Source organism: Macaca nemestrina, chromosome 20 (assembly GCF_043159975.1).
Source record: "Macaca nemestrina isolate mMacNem1 chromosome 20, mMacNem.hap1, whole genome shotgun sequence".
Taxonomy (NCBI): domain Eukaryota; kingdom Metazoa; phylum Chordata; class Mammalia; order Primates; family Cercopithecidae; genus Macaca; species Macaca nemestrina.
In genome coordinates this window covers 1,764,207-1,780,166 of record NC_092144.1, presented here as the reverse complement: position 1 = coordinate 1,780,166, position 15,960 = coordinate 1,764,207, and the positions used below count along the sequence as shown (strand labels likewise).

At 55.1% G+C, this 15,960-nt stretch overlaps 1 protein-coding gene across 1 annotated transcript; it reads left to right on the top strand.

Moving 5' to 3' along the window:
• Window positions 1-11,424: 11,424 nt before the first annotated feature.
• Window positions 11,425-15,950, top strand: LOC105485843 (junctional sarcoplasmic reticulum protein 1). The gene is made up of 7 exons (XM_011748399.3): window positions 11,425-11,656; window positions 12,718-12,856; window positions 13,585-13,622; window positions 13,766-13,886; window positions 14,276-14,449; window positions 15,067-15,158; window positions 15,275-15,950. The coding sequence occupies exons 2-7, from the start codon at window positions 12,754-12,756 to the stop codon at window positions 15,740-15,742; spliced, it is 996 nt and encodes a 331-aa protein (XP_011746701.3). The 5' UTR covers window positions 11,425-11,656; window positions 12,718-12,753; the 3' UTR covers window positions 15,743-15,950.
• The last annotated feature ends 10 nt before the right edge of the window (window positions 15,951-15,960 follow it).

Sequence of the window (15,960 nt, the reverse complement as noted above, 5' to 3'; positions counted from 1 at the left end):
GGTAAAGGAAAACGGAGAGGCGCTCTGGAGATTGGTTGCTGAGCCTCGGGCCACGCCCCCTCCCGCGCGCGTCCTTCTGCGGGCGCCCGGGGGCGGGGCTGCCATAGCGCCGGGTGCGCGCTGCGCTCGCCCTGAGCCGTCCCCGCCCCCACAACCGTGCCTTGGGGCGTGGGCGGCTCGCTGGGGCCGATTTTCGGGGGTCTCCGAGTGCCCGTTTGTCTGTCGTGGTGCACGTCGCCCTCCCTAGGGTCCCTTCACGCAGCGGGACCCCTCCCCTGGGTAGGCCCCCGTGTATTGGGAGGGGTGTCCAAACGCGCCCATCCTCCCATAGGACAAAATTATTTCCAGTAACTGCTGGTAATCATCGCTAATACTGGTTTTATTTTTTTTTAATTTGGTCTTGCAGTTCTTAAAATGCTTCCAGTGTTTTTTTAAAAAAGAACTTCCAATGTTAAAGATATTCAAATTTAGTAAAATATTTCGTGTACAATTTGGACTTAAGCAAAAATTTTACTCCTTGCAGATACATTCAGATTTTTCCTGTGGAAACTAACACTTACCCTAAGGAAAAACACTACTCCTGGCGGTTAAAATTCAGAAACACATTTCATGTATGAACTAAAATGTGGATCTCCCAAGGAAAAAACGATTTCTTTGGTGGTTAAGTTCGGTAAACTGTTTCGCCTGTTGAGTTAAAATGTGGACTTATCCAGCAAAAATATTTCCCCTCCTGGTTAAACCCAGAAAAAAAATCTCAGGTATGAACTGCAGTTTGCGTTTAGTAAGCAAAGATAGAACTCTTGGCAGTTACGGCCGGGCGCGGTGGCTCAAGCCTGTAATCCCAGCACTTTGGGAGGCCGAGACGGGCGGATCACGAGGTCAGGAGATCGAGACCATCCTGGCTAACACAGTGAAACCCCGTTTCTACTAAAAAATACAAAAAAAAAATAGCCGGGCGAGGTGGCGGGCGCCTGTAGTCCCAGCTACTCGGGAGGCTGAGGCAGGAGAATGGCGCAAACCCGGGAGGCGGAGCTTGCAGTGAGCTGAGATCCAGCCACTGCACTCCAGCCTGGGCGACAGAGCCAGACTCCGTCTCAAAAAAAAAAAAAAAAAAAAAGAACTCTTGGCAGTTACATACTGGTACATAGGTTGTGTGTAGACTATGAATTTCGCAAAAAGTTGCCACTTTGCAGTGAGGTTTAATAAAATATTTTATATTTCGTGTATAAACTAAATTTTGTTCTTACCAAGCAAAAATGCTACTTCTGGCAAATCCCGATTTCGTTCCTGGTTTTAATTTTGTTTTGTTTGCAACCGGCCTGGCTCTCACACAGGCTGGAGTGCAGTGGTGCAATCTTGGCTCGCTGCAACTTCTGCCTTCCGGGTTCAAGCGATTCTCCTGCCTCAGGCTCCCAACTAGTTGGGATTACAGGTGCCCGCCACCACGCCTGGCTAATTTTTGTATTTTCAGTAGAGATGGGGTTTCACCATGTTGGCCCAGGCTGGTCTCGAACTCCTGACCTCAGGTGATCCACCTGCCTTGGCCTCCCAACGTTTGGGGATTATAGGGTGAGCCACCGCGCCCGGCTCAAAAAACAAACAAACAAACAAAAAACTGGCCCACACCCTGAGTGGGGAAGGAGAGAGGAGAAGAATCCCAGGTGCTGGGGCCCTCCTGGTTTATACCTTTTGCCCCATTGGGATTTTATCCTGGTGTCTGGTGTGAGCAGAGAACAGACTCTGTTTCAAATAATTAACTCGGGGTCTCCTGCTTCGGCCCCGTGGACATTGGGCTTGGATTGTTCTTTGAGGTGGGGCATCCTGGGCACTGCAGGGTACTGAGCAGCGTCCCTGGCCTCCACTCACTCCATGCCAGGAGCACCCCAAGTCATGACAACCAGAAATGTCCCAAACATCACCCAATGTCCCTTGGGGGCAGAATGACACCCCCTAGTTGAGGACTTCCTCTGGGAACTGAGGCAAGAGGGTGCTCGAAATGAACGGGTCACGAGTGCGATTTCCAGAACAGTCACGACCAGGGAACCCCGTCCCTCTGTCCTGATTGCAACAGCTCTCACTTCCTCCTCCTGTTCATCTCTAACTCTGATGGCCGCCCGCCAATGCTGTGAGGCTTCTAGAAGGGCCACCCCCACACTGGCCAGGCCACGCTGGATGAACGCCAGGATCAGCAACTGTGCTGTGCTGGCCCACCTGGCCAGGCTCCCCGGGAACCAGGGTGGGAGGTGCTTTGCTGAGAGCTGGGGAGTCTGTGACTGGTGAGGGACCCCCAGCAGCAGGGAGAGAAAGAGGCATATCTTTCAAGAGGCTTGAACTGTCTGAAAGGGACAGCAGATGATATCGGGTGGTCAAGGATAGAGGGCCCATGCCTGGGTTTTCCTCTGAAATCAAGGTTGAGGGGATAGGGATGCTGGCAGAGGAGGCCGAGAGTATAACTCTGATTGATTGACTGATTAATTTTTTTTTTTTTTTTTTTTTTTTTTTGAGACGGAGTCTCGCTCTGTCGCCCAGGCTGGAGTGCAGTGGCGCGATCTCGGCTCACTGCAAGCTCCGCCTCCCGGGTTCACGCCATTCTCCTGCCTCAGCCTCCCGAGTAGCTGGGACTACAGGCGCCCACAACCGCGCCCGGCTAATTTTTTCTATTTTTAGTAGAGACGGGGTTTCACCGTGGTCTCGATCTCCTGACCTTGTGATCCGCCCGCCTCGGCCTCCCAAAGTGCTGGGATTACAGGCGTGAGCCACCGCGCCCGGCCTTTTTTTTTTTTTTTTTTTTTTTTTGAGACGGAGTCTAGCTCTGTAACCTAGGCTGGAGTGCAGTGACATAACCTTGGCTCACTGCAACTTCTACCTACAGGATTCAAACGATTCTCCTGCCTCAGCCTCCCGAGAAGCTGGGACTACAGGCGCGCACCACCATGCCCGGCTAGTTTTTGTATTTTTAGTAGAAACAAAGTTTCACCATATTGGCCAGGCTGGTCTCGAACTCCTGACCTCATGATCTGCCTTCCTCCCAAAGTGCTGGGATTCCAGTGTGAGCCACCGCGCCCGGCTGATTCATTTTTGAGACAGGGTCTCGCTCTGTCAGCCAGGCTGGAGAGCAAGGGCATGATCTCAGCAGCTCACTGCAACCTCCACTTCCCAGGTTCAAGTGATTCTCCTGCCTCAGCCTCCCAAGTAGCTGGGAACTACAGGTTCACACCACCATGCCCAGTTAATTTTGGAATTTTTAGTAGAGACGGGATTTCACCATATTGGTCAGGCTGGTCTCGAACTCCTGACCTCAGGTGATCCACCCACCTCACCCTTCCAAAGTGCTGGGGTTACAGGCGTCAGCCCCTGCGCCCAGCTGACTCTGATTTAAAAAAGGATATGTGGGCCTGGTATGCACTTTGGGACGCAGAGGCAAAAGAATCACTTGAGGTCAGGAGTTAAGACCCGCCAGGGCAACATAGCCAGACCCCATCTCTGCAGCAAATTTAAAAATTAGCTGGGCATGGTGGTGCACACCTCTAGTTCCAGCTACTCCAGCGGTGAGGCAGGAGGATCACCTGAGCCAGGGAAGTCAAGGCTGCAGTGAGCAGTGATCTCCCGACTGCAACCTGGGTGACAGAGGGAGACCTTGTCTCTAAAAGAATTATAATAATAAGTTAAATAAAATGCAAAAAGGTAAAAATAAAGAAGGATTGGGGCTGGGCATGATGGCTCACGACTGTAATCCCAGCACTTTGGGAGGCTGAAGCAAGAGAATCGCTTGAGCCCAGGAGTTGGAGACCAGCCTAGCCAACATAGCAAGACCCTATCTCTAGGTTCTCACTTCGTTGAGAATTTTAAAAATTTCTAGAAATTTTTTTTTTCTTTCTTTTTTTTTTTTTTTTTGAGACGGAGTCTTGCTCTGTTCCCCAGGCTGGAGTGCAGTGGCGTGATCTCGGCTCACTGAAAGCTCCGCCTCCCGGGTTCATGCCATTCTCCTGCCTCAGCCTCCCGAGTAGCTGGGAGTACAGGCGCCGCCACCTCGCCCGGCTAATTTGTTTTGTATTTTAGTAGAGACGGGATTTCACCGTGTTAGCCAGGATGGTCTCGATCTCCTGAACTCGTGATCCGCCCGTCTCGGCCTCCCAGAGTGCTGGGATTACAGGCTTGAACCACCGCGCCCGGCCTTTTTTTTTTTTTTTTTGAGACAGAGTCTCGCTCTGTTCCCCAGGCTGGAGTGCAGTGGCGCGATCTTGGCTCACTGCAAGCTCCGCCTCCCGGGATCATGCCATTCTCCTGCCTCAGCCTCCTGAGTAGCTGGGACTACAGGTGCCCACCACCGCGCCCGGCTAATTTTTTTGGTATTTTTAGTAGAGACGGGGTTTCACCGTGGTCTCGATCTCCTGACCTTGTGATCTGCCCGCTTCAGCCTCCCAAAGTGCTGGGATTACAGGCGTGAGCCACCGCACCCAGCTAGAAATTTTTTTTTAATTAAAAAAATTTGGTCAGGCGTGGTGGCTCACACCTGTAATACCAGCACTTCGAGAGGCAGAGGCTGGGCAGATCACGAGGTCAGGAGATTGAGACCATCCTGGCTAACACGGTGAAACCCCATCTCTACTAAAAATACAAAAAAAATAGCCGGTGTGGTGTCGGACACTTGTAGTCCCAGCTACTAGGAAGGCTGAGACGGGAGAATGGTGTGAACCTGGGAGGCAGAGCTTGCAGTGAGCCGAGATTGCCCCACTGTACTCCAGCCTGGGGAACAGAGCGAGACTCTGTTTCAAAAAAAGAAAAAAAAAAGAAAAAAGAAAAAAATTAAAAATTTTTTAATTAGCTGGGATTGGGGTGGGCACCTGTGGTCCCAGCTACTTGGGAGGCTGAGCCAAGAGGATCACTTGAACCCGGGAGGTCAAGGCTGCAGTGAGCTGTGACCACACCATTGCACTCCAGCCTGGGTGACAGAGAATGACAGTGTCTCAAAGAAAAAAAAAAAGAAGAAGAAGAAAGAAAAGGAAAGAAAGCAGGAAAATGGCCAGGCGCGGTGGCTCACACCTGCAATGCCAGCACTTTGGGAAGCCAAGGCAGGCTGATCACAAGGTCAGGAGATGGAGACCATCCTGGCTAACATGGTGAAACCCCGTCTCTACTAAAAATACAACAAAAATTAGCCGGGCGTGATGTTGGGCACCTGTAGTCCCAGCTACTCGGGAGGCTGAGGCAGGAGAATGGCGTGAACTTGGGAGGCGGAGCTTGTAGTGAGCCGAGATCCGGCCACTGCACTCCAGCCTGGGCGACAGAGTAAGACTCCGTCTCAAAAAAAAAAAAAAAAAAAAACAGGAAAATAAAGAAGAATCTTGGCCTCCTTTTCTCCCTGTGTTCCTGCCTGGCATTACATTCAAGCCTGGCTCTGTCTCCTGAAGAAAAACTCAGAAGGCCCGTGAACTCTTTTTTTTTTTTTTTTTTTTTTTTGAGACAGAGTCTCGCTCCGCCGCCCAGGCTGGAGTGCAGTGGCCGGATCTCAGCTCACTGCAAGCTCCGCCTCCCGGGTTCACGCCATTCTCCTGCCTCAGCCTCCTGAGTAGTTGGGACTACAGGCGCCCGCCACCGCGCCCGGCTAGTTTTTTGTATTTTTCAGTAGAGACGGGGTTTCACTGTGTTAGCCAGGATGGTCTCGATCTCCTGACCTCGTGATCCGCCCGTCTCGGCCTCCCAAAGTGCTGGGATTACAGGCTTGAGCCACCGCGCCCGGCCCCGTGAACTCTTTTGAGCAAACAGTGTGGGGAAGAAAAAGGGAAGTAAAGAACTTTTTTTTTTTTTTTTTTTTTTTTGAGACATTGCCCAGGCTGGAGTGCAGTGGCCACTCCCTGCAACCTCTGCCTCCCGGAGAACTGACCATTTTTTTTTGAGATGGAGTCTTGCTCTGTCACCCGGGCTGGAATGCAATGGCACAGTCCCGGCTCACTGCAACCTCCATCTCCCAGGTTCAAGCGATTCTCCTGCCTCGGCCTCTCGAGTAGCTGGGACTACAGGCACACACGACCACGCCCGGCTAATTTTTGTATTTTTAGTAGAGACGGGGTTTCACCATGTTGGCCAGGATGGTCTCGATCTCTTGATCTCGTGGTCTGTCCGCCTCCAGCTCCCAAAGTGCTGGGATTACAGGCGTGAGCCACCGCGCCTGGCCGAACCAATCTTTTTTTTTTTTTTTTTCTTTTTTTTTGAGACGGACTCTTACTCTGTCGCCCAGATCGTGATCTTGGCTCACTGCAAGCTCCGCCTCCCGGGTTCACACCATTCTCCTGCCTCACCCTCCCTAGTAGCTGAGACTACAGGCGCCCGCCCCCATGCCCAGCTAATTTTTTTGTATTTTTAGTAGAAACTGGGTTTCACTGTGTTAGCCGGGATGGACTTGATCCCCTGACTTCGAGATCCACCCGCCTTGGCCTCCCAAAGTGCTGCGATTACAGGCGTGAGCCACTACGCCTGGCCTCGAACTTACTATTTTTAATATGCACCATGCTGCCTGTGATAAGCTCAGGCCACAGGGAGGCTGCACAAGGCCGGGGTTTGGCCACAAAGCCGCAGAGGCGTCTGCTGCTGGGTGATAAAGCAGGACCCACAGCCGTGCAGGCAACCTCCAACCTCGGGACAAACTGGGCAAACACACACGGAAAAGCGAGGTCCCCAAGTAAACAGGGCTTATCTCAAGCAAGTTGCTGTTTTTCCCTTTACTGTACTTATATTTCTTTCTTTCTTTTTTTTTTTTTTTTGAGACGGAGTCTTGCTCTGTCACCCAGGCTGGAGTGCAGTGGCACGATCTGAGCTCACTGCAAGCTCTTGCAAGCTCCGCCTCCTGGGTTCACACCATTCTCCTGCCTCAGCCTCCCGAGTAGCTGGGACTACAGGTGCCCGCCACCGCGCCCAGCTAATTTTTTTGTATTTTTAGTAGAGACGGGGTTTCACCATGTTGGCCAGGATTGTCTCGATCTCCTGACCTCATGATCCGCCCGCCTCAGCCTCCCAAAGTTCTGGGATTACAGGCGTGAGTCACCGTACCCGGCCTCTTTTTTTTTTTTTTTTTTTTTTTGAGATAGAGTCTCACTCTGTCCCCCAGGTTGGAGTGCAGTGGCACCATCTCAGCTGACTGCAACCTCCACCTCCCAGGTTCAAGGGGTTATCGTGCCTCAGCCTCCTCAGTAGCTGGGATTACAGGCATGCACCACCACACCCGGCTAATTTTTGTATTTTTAGTAGAGATGGAGTTTCACCATATTGTCCAGGGTGGTCTGGAACTCCCAACCTCAGGTGATCTGCCCGCCTCGGCCTCCCGAAGTTCTGGGATTACAGGCGTGAGCCACCGTGCCCGCCTATATTTCTTACGGTTTTGCCCCTTGCTATAATTTTCGGGATTTTATTTTGCAGTATTTCTAATGTTTATTTTATTGTATTTTTTGTAGAGACGGGTTTTCACCATGTTCCCCAGGCTGGTCTTGAACTCCTGGGCTCAGGTGAGCTGCGTGGCTCAGCCTCCCAAAGCACTGGGATTACATGTATGTGCCACCACGCTCAGCTTAATGTTTTCACAAAGGTTTCATTATACAAAAAGGAAGAAAGCTTTATAGGTGGAGCATCTGAGCATCATTCTTTGCAGCTCTTCAGTATTTCCTGCCCCACATTGTCCATGTCTCTGTTTTCATGGAGTTTGACCTTTACTTTTGTAATTTTTTTTTTTTTTTTTGAGACGGAGTTGCCCAGGCTGGAGTTCAGTAGCGCAATCTTGGCTCACTGCAACCTCTGCCTCCCAGGTTCAAGCAATTCTCTGCCTTGGCCTCCCGAGTAACTGGGATTACAGGCACCCACCACCACACCTGGCTAATTTATTTTGTATTTTTAGTAGAGATAGGGTTTCACCATCTTGGCCAGGTGAACTCCTGACCTTGTGATCCACCCGCCTCGGCCTCCCAAAGTGCTGGGATTACTGGCGTGAGCCACCGCGCCCGGCCATAAAATTGGTTTTTATTGTTTTTCTTTTCTTTTCTTTTCTTTTTTCCTTCTTGTACAGACACGGTCTTGCTATGTTGCCCAGGCTGCTCTCGAACTCCCAGCCTCAAGTGATCCACTTGCCTCGGCCTCCCAAAATGCTGAGATTACAGGTGTGAGCCACTGTGCCCAGCCCTATCTCTTTAAAACACAAAACAAAACTGGCCAGGCACGGTGGCTGACATCTATAAACCCAGCTCTTAGGGAGGCAGAGTTGGGAGGATAACTTGAGTCCAGGAGTTCAGGACCTGCCTGGGAAATACAGCAAGACCCTCGTTCAAAAATAAATAGATGAATAAAAAAAATTTAAATAAATAAAAACAAAACAAAACGAAAAAACATTGTAAACACACCTGCAAACTTCTTGTTCTTGCTCCTGGAGCTTCTCAGGCCCTAGGGGGCGCTGCTCACCTCCCCTGCCATCTTGAACGTCACTATGGCCAAGAGAGGAAGACCCCGGAAGGTCTCACACTAGCAATTAAATGCCCCAGCCTAGAAGTCACCCCAGGAAAGGAGCCACTTCTCCCTGAGAACAAGTAGGGTGGACACACAAATGAAATTGGTGTGCTGCCCTGGCAGAGGCAGGAAGTTGGCCACTGCCCAGCACTCCTCACAGTTCTCAACTTCCCGCCTCAGTGGTCCATGCTGAGGGTCCCCTGGGGGTTTCCCACTCAGGCGTTTTGTGTTCCAGAGGCTGGAAGGACCCTGCTGTGGAGGGTGTCACAGTTGAGCTTCCACGTGGCGCAGAATCTCACGGCCTCAGTAGCTTCCTCACGTTTGTCATGGCAGTGATAAGAATATGAGTACACAGGCCGGGCGCGGGGCTCACGCCTGTAATCTCACCACTTTGGGAGGCCGAGGCGGGCGGATCACAAGGTCAGGAGATCGAGACCACGGTGAAACCCCGTCTCTACTAAAAATACAAAAAACTAGCCGGGCATGGTGGCGGCGCCTGCAGTCTCAGCTACTTGGGAGGCTGAGGCAGGAGAATGGCGGGAACCCGGGAGGCGGAGCTTGCAGTGAGCTGAGATCGCGCCACTGCCCTCCAGCCAGGGGGACAGAGCGAGACTCCGTCTCAAAAAAAAAAAAAAAAAGAATATGAGTACACAGCTTGTCCCAGGAGCCGAGCACCTGTCCCCATGCTTGGCTTAACGCTTACAAGGAGCCCAGGAGGTGGAGTCTCCATTTTATTTCCATTTTGCTGGAAAAGAAACTGTGGCACAGCCAGGCAGCAGTGGAGTCAGAGTCAGAATCTGAGTCGTCTCCATCCAGAGTCAGTGCCCTCAGATGACACTGTTCTTCACAAAATTAGCAAACCTAGGCTGGGCGTGGTGGCTTGCACCTGTAATCCCAGCACTTTGGGAGGCCGAGGCAGGAGGATCACCCGAGGTCAGGAATTTGAGACCAGCCTGGTCAACATGGCAAAACCCTGTCTCTACTAAAAATACAAAAATTAGCTGGGCGTGGTGGCGCACACCTGTAATCCCAGCTACTTGGGAGGCTGGGGCAGGAGAATCACTTGAACCTGGGAGGCAGAGGTTGCAGTAAGCCGAAATTGCACCACTGCACTCCAGCCTGGGCAGACTGTGTCTCAAAAAAAAAAAAAAAAAAAAAAAAAGTCCTGGCTGGGTGCAGTGGCTCACGCCTGTAATCCCAGAACTTTGGGAGGCTGAGGCAGGTGGATCACTAGGTCAGAAGTTCAAGATCAGCCTGGCCAACATGGTGAAACCCCGTCTCTACTAAAGATACAAAAAATTAGCTGGGCGTGTCAGTGCACACCTGTAATCCCAGCTACTCAGGAGGCTGAGGCAGAGGAATTGCTTGTACCCAGGAGGCGGAGGTTGCAGTGAGCTGAGATCATGCCACTGCACTCCAGCCTGAGCAACAGGGTGAGACTCTGTCTCAAAAAAAAAAAAAGAAAAAGAAAAAAAAAAAGGCCCACAGAAGCCCTGCGTCCAGACTTTGCTTCTGGGAGAGCTGAGCCTTCCAGGAAAGGAATGCAAAGCAAGACCCTATGAGAATAAGAAGATGAAAATGCTATTGAGGTCAGGCATGGTGGCTCACGCCTGTGATCCCAGCACTTTGGGAGGCCAAGGCAGGAGGATTGCTTGAGGCCAAGGGTTTGAGACTATCCTCGCTAACATAGGGAGACCTGGTCTCTCTTTTTTTTTTTTTTTTTTTTTTTGAGATGGAGTCTCGCTTGTCGCCCAGGCTGGAGTGCAGTGGCACCATCTCGGCTCACTGCAAGCTCCACCTCCCAGGTTCACGCCATTCTCCTGCCTCAGCCTCCCGAGTAGCTGGGACTACAGGCGCCCGCCACCACGCCCGGCTAATTTTTTGTATTTTTAGTAGAGACATGATTTCACCGTGTTAGCCAGGATGGTCTCGATCTTCTGACCTCGTGATCCACCCACCTCGGCCTCCCAAAGTGCTGGGATTACAGGCGTGAGTCACCGTGCCTGGCCTTGAGACCGGGTGTCTTAAAAAAAAAAAAAAAAAGAAAAAAAAGCTATTTATTTTGACCAGGGAAATGCAAATCAAAACCACAATGAGATCATGCCGTTCACACCCACTAGGCTGGCAATAAAAAAAACAAACAAAGAAACTGGAAAATGATGAGTTGGATGTGGAGAAGTTAGAACGGTCCTGTGTGGCTGCTGAGCAGGTAAAACAGTGCAGTCACTTTGGAAAAGAGACTAGCGGCTCTTCAAAAAGTTAAGCATAGAGACAGGGCACGGTGGTACACACCTGTAATCCCAGCACTTCGGGAGGCCAAGGCGGGTGGATCACTTGAGCCTAGGAGTTCGAGACCAGTCTGGGCAACATGGTGAAACCCCGTCTCTACTAAAAACACACAAAAAAATTAGCCAGGTGCGATGGCGGGTGCCAGCAGTCCCAGCTACTCGAGAGGCTGAGGCAGGAGAATGGTGTGAACCCGGGAGGCGGCGCTTGCAGTGAGCCGAGATGGCGCCACTGCACTCCAGCCTGGGCAACAGAGCGAGACTCTGTCTCAAAAAATAAATAAAGGCCGGGCGCGGTGGCTCAAGCCTGTAATCCCAGCACTTTGGGAGGCCGAGGCGGGCGGATCACGAGGTCAGGAGATCGAGACCATCCTGGCTAACACGGTGAAACCCCGTCTCTGCTAAAAAATACAAAAAACTATCCGGGCGTGGTGGCGGGCGCCTGTAGTCCCAGCTACTCGGGAGGCTGAGGCAGGAGAATGGCGTAAACCCAGGAGGCGGAGCTTGCAGTGAGCTGAGATCCGGCCATTGCACTCCAGCCTGGGCGACAGAGCGAGACTCTGTCTCAAAAATAAAATAAAATAAAATAAAATAAAAAATAAAAAATAAAAAATAATTAACCGGGTGTGGTGGTGCACGCTTGTAGTCCCAGCTGCAGGCGCTGTGTCTCCCTGGCATGGCAGTGGCCAGGGCTGAGTGAGTAGGAGCAATGCCCTGCCCCGCTGCAATGGCAGGGAAGGGTGGAGGACTCCCGGCTGTGACCTCACTCCCGCGGGCCTGCTGATTGGCCCACCCCCGGTCTCCAGCCACCTGCTGCCGTCCATCACGGGGCCACCCTCCCCATCCTCCATCCTGTCCACAAGGCTCAGCAAAGCGGCTGGCGGGTAAGTGAGGCTCGGGGGTAAGGAAGTGAGGCTGGGGGAGTCCCGAGCAGAGGTGTGGGCTCCCGGGATGCGGAAGGGTGTTGTGGAGGACCGTAAGGGTCCCCAGTTCCTAGAGCTGCCCCCGACGCACACACAGGGGCCGCACACCAGCCTCCCATGCTTGTTGGGCCCCTCCCCCACGGCCACGCGATAGGCCCCTTCCAGGTCTTGGAGCCCCAGGGCTGGGTGGTTTTTCAGCCTAGATATAGGGACACCCTAATCCCAGCAGCCAGAGGCCATGGAGACCCTGAAGAGTACAGCTCCAGGTCTGACTTGAAGCTCCTTGCGCCCTCCAGCCAATGGCGCTCTCTCTAGCCTCAGTTTCCTCATCTGTCATATGGGAACAGAGTTAGTGGGACAAGGCAGGGTGCTCTGTGTCAGGATCAGAAGACCGCCCCCGGGACCCTCCTCCCCTGCCCTGGCCTGTCACAACCAGAGCCAGGATGGTTCTGCTGCTGGGGCCCGAGCCTGTAGACTCACAGGGTCATGCGGCGGGATGTAAGTGCCCAGAATGGCAGGTCAGGGTGGCCCAGAGGGAGACCCCATGACAGCAGAGGCTTGGGAGGGGCTGGGGCACCTGTTAGCCTGTCCCGCTGGCCTCGGGCACCAGATAAAAATAGTCCCTGGTCTCAGAGAACATGAGCTGACACTGGGGCCAAGAGTTTTGGTTTGGGGTGTGTCTGGGACTTACTGCTGTGTTGCCCTGCAGGGGCTCCCGCCCTCTCTGGGCCAGAGCAGCCTTGGCTGCTGTGCTGATGGATATTGGGCCCCAGCGAGGCTGGGCTACAGGGAGGGGCCCCAGGGCTGGCATGCAGGGTCAGGGAGATGCCTGGTGTGGGTGCCGGGCCATGCCTGGCATGAGTGTGAATTTCCCGAGTGAGGGGTGCTTGAGGCAGAGATCACAGACTCGGTTGAGGGTGGCAGGACAGGGCCTGTTAGTTGGTGTCCACAGAACCTCCAGGTCAGGCCCAGGCCCATGAGGGACTCAGTAAATGCAAGACCTTGTTCCCCACCCCTCCCAGCCTGGCCCGGGACCTGCTGCTGCTCCAGTCATCTCCATGGCAACCAGCGCCTGGGAGGAGCTAGATGGCGGCCTGGGCAGCTGCCAGGCCCTGGAGGACCACTCTGTGCTGGCCGAGCCCCAGGAGGACAGGGCTCCAGGTACCCTTGTGGTGCTGGCGGGAGGAGGCCCCTCCCTGATGGTCCCCGTGAGCCAGGAGGCCCATCTTCAGAGACCAGAGCTTCTTAGCCTCCCACACTGGACTGGCTTAAACTGTGCTCCCCAGGTTCAACCCCCGGCCCTCATCTGCCTCAGGGGTCTGTAAGGAGCCCCCAAGGAAGACAGGTGCTGGGCTACACAGATCTAGATTCCAATCCTGCGTTGCCACTGAAATGCTTTGTGTCTCCGGCAAAGCTGTCTCCAAGCCTGTCTGCTTTCTTTGTATTTTTATATTTTTTTATTATTGTTATTTTTTATTTTTTGAGGCCGAGCCTCATTCTGTCTTCCATGCTGGAGTACAGTGACATGATCATAGGTCACTGCAGCCTCGACCTCTCAGGTTCAAGTGATCCTCGTGCCTCAGCCTCCCAAGTAGCTGGGGCCACAGGTGCCGGCCACCATACCTGGCTAATTTTTTTTTGGGGGGGTAGAGATGGGGTCTCACTGTATTGCCCTGGCTGGTCTCAAACTCCTGGGCTCAGGTGATCCTCCCACCTCAGCCTCCCCAAAGTGCTGGGATTCCAGGTGTGAACCACTGTGCTGGCCTCCACCTACTTTCTTATCTACAAGATGGGGTTAGTCACCCGCGCGTCACCCAGCAGGGCCAGGGGAGAGGGTGGGATTGGCCTGGGGGGTCCCCACAACCTTGACTCTCCCTCTGTTCTCACAGCAACACCCAGGCTGGCCGACTCCGGCAGCCCGCCCCACGTGAGTAGCTGGGACCCTCAGCCTTTAACCCAGGACGCCTGGGGAGTTGGGGACAAGCCGACCAAGGGAGGCAGGTGTCTAAAGCCCACGGGAAGGGTTTGGCACTGGAAGGAAACACGTGGAATGTCTCATGATAACCACAGGACTCTCAGGAGCCGGTGGCTGAAGGCCGCAGTGTGGACACCAGGCCCAAGAAGATGGAAAAAGAGGCTGCCGCCAGGGGGACCCCAGGAACGGGGAAGGAGAGGCTGAAAGCCGGAGCCAGTGGGTTTGCAGGAGGCGTGGGTGAGGTGTGGGGTGGGAACGGACTGGTGTGAGGCTCAGGTCCCGGAGCTGGGTCCTTGGATCTTGGGGGGTGTCCTGGTTGAGTGGCATCGAAGTGTGGCAGGCAGCGAGTCAACGGGCCGGGAGCCTCTACTAATGCGTGATAATACCGGCTAAGCCACTTAGCTCCCGGAAGTTAACTTCCAGGAACTCTGGGCATCCCCGTGCAGCTGCGGGGCACCGGGGCTGGGTTCACCTGCGCCCAGGGCCGCACAGGCAGGCAGGGCGAGCCAGGTTCAGGGCGCAGGCCTCTCTCTTGCCCCCTGTGCCCGGGGAATGGGGCGGCGCAGAGCCAGTGGCCACAGCGCAGCACGCACTTGCCCTCGCAGGCCCTCGGAGCGCCCCCGCGCGCAAGAAGGCGCAGACCGCGCCGCCCCCGCAGCCGCCGCCGCAACCCCCCGCCCTGAGCCAGGAGCTGCCCTGGGGAGACCTGTCGCTCAACAAGTGCCTGGTGCTCGCCTCGCTGGTGGCGCTGCTGGGCTCGGCTTTCCAGCTGTGCCGCGGTGAGCGCGGGCTCCCCAGAGGTGGGGCGAGGCTGGGGTCCACCTGTGCGCCTATTCCTCCAAGGAAGGGCCCTGTGACGCAAGGGTGGGGTCTGGGAGCCTCCTTCCCAGGGCTGGGTTTTGCACGCCTCCAAAGTTGGTTTGTACATCTCCCCTTATGTGACGGGCCTTGCGCGCCCCTCTCATCCCGTCTGGACCTTTTGCGGGGCCCATTTCCCTCGCCGCGAGTAGGTTCTGGCTTCCGGATGGACCTTGTGCAACCCCTCCTCCCGCGCAGCGTTCTGCCGCCTTCCTCCTGCGCCCTCTCTGGGGACAGCTCAGCTAGTGAGCGCCCCCCGGGGGCACTCCTGCGACCCGTCCCTTGCTAGGGGTCTCCTACAGCCCGTGGTCGGGGGGAAGAATGACGGATTGAAAGAGCGAGGTTCGGAGGAGGGGCGCTCCGCAGCAGCGGAGTCCCGGAGTCCCTTCCCACGGCTCCGGGCATCCTTAGCCTCAGCCGTACCGCGGGAGCCCCACTCCAACTGTCCAGGGAGGGGGGCTCTAGCGGTGAGGGACGGATGGACAGTGTGGCCCATGCCTCGACCCAGCTGACTCAGGTTCCGACCCTGTCGCTGCAGACGCCGTGGCTGGGGAGGCAGCAGTCCAAGCGCGTGCGCCTGAGCCCTGGGTCCCGCCAAGCTCAGCCCCGAGGGAGCCATCGTCGCCCCTGGTAAGCGCTTCCTTCCAGTGACCGCGGGCAGTGGGGCCTTCATCCTCAGGGAAAGAAGGAGCCGGGCCGGGGGCAAGGTGGGCGCTTACCCCAGGACCCCACTCTCTGTCTTGCAGCCTAAGTTCGAGGCCCAGGCGCCCCCATCAGCGCTGCCTGCGCCCCGGACCGAGGCAGAGATCAGACCCAAGATTCCCGGGAGTCGGGAGGCTGCAGAGAAGGACGAAGAGGAGCCTGGCGAGGCCACCGGAGAGGCCGTCGGGAAGGACCGTGCGCCCCTCGCAGACCGGGGACCCAAGGAGAGGCCTCGGAGAGAGGGGAAACCGCGGAAGGAGAAGCCGCGGAAGGAGGAGAGGCCGAAGAAAGAGAGGCCGCGGAAGGAGGAGAGGCCACGGGCCGCCAGGGAGCCCCGGGAAGCCCTGCCTCGGCGCTGGGAGTCACGCGAAGGGGGCCATCGGCCGTGGGCACGGGACTCCAGGGACGCCGAGCCCAGGAAGAGGCAGGCCTGGGTCTCCCCGAGGCGTCCCTACCAGGAGGAGCGGCCTGGGAGTCGCCAGAAGCCCCGCGCAGGCAAGGGGCGGGACTAAGCCGGCCCGCGCCCGAGTCCAGGGACCCCTTCTAGACAACCCGCGACTCCGGCGAAATAAAGCGAGGGCTGCGGCCGCAGAGTCATCTGCTTCTTTACGCCTGGACCCGGCAACGAGTCCGGGGCCCGAAAGACCGTCGCGGGGCGCTTCAGGCAGGGGAAAGACAGCGAGCGCTACAGGGTGGACCCAGGTCGTGCGCAAGGAGAGACGGGCGGCCC

Coding starts and splice junctions, on each gene's coding strand:
- LOC105485843 (XM_011748399.3), top strand. CDS start 12,754: ATGGCAACCAGCGCCTGGGAGGAGCTAGATGGCGGCCTGGGCAGCTGC. Junction 13,887..14,275: donor GAGGCTGAAAGCCGGAGCCA/GTGGGTTTGCAG, acceptor TTGCCCTCGCAG/GCCCTCGGAGCGCCCCCGCG. Junction 14,450..15,066: donor GGCTTTCCAGCTGTGCCGCG/GTGAGCGCGGGC, acceptor CTGTCGCTGCAG/ACGCCGTGGCTGGGGAGGCA.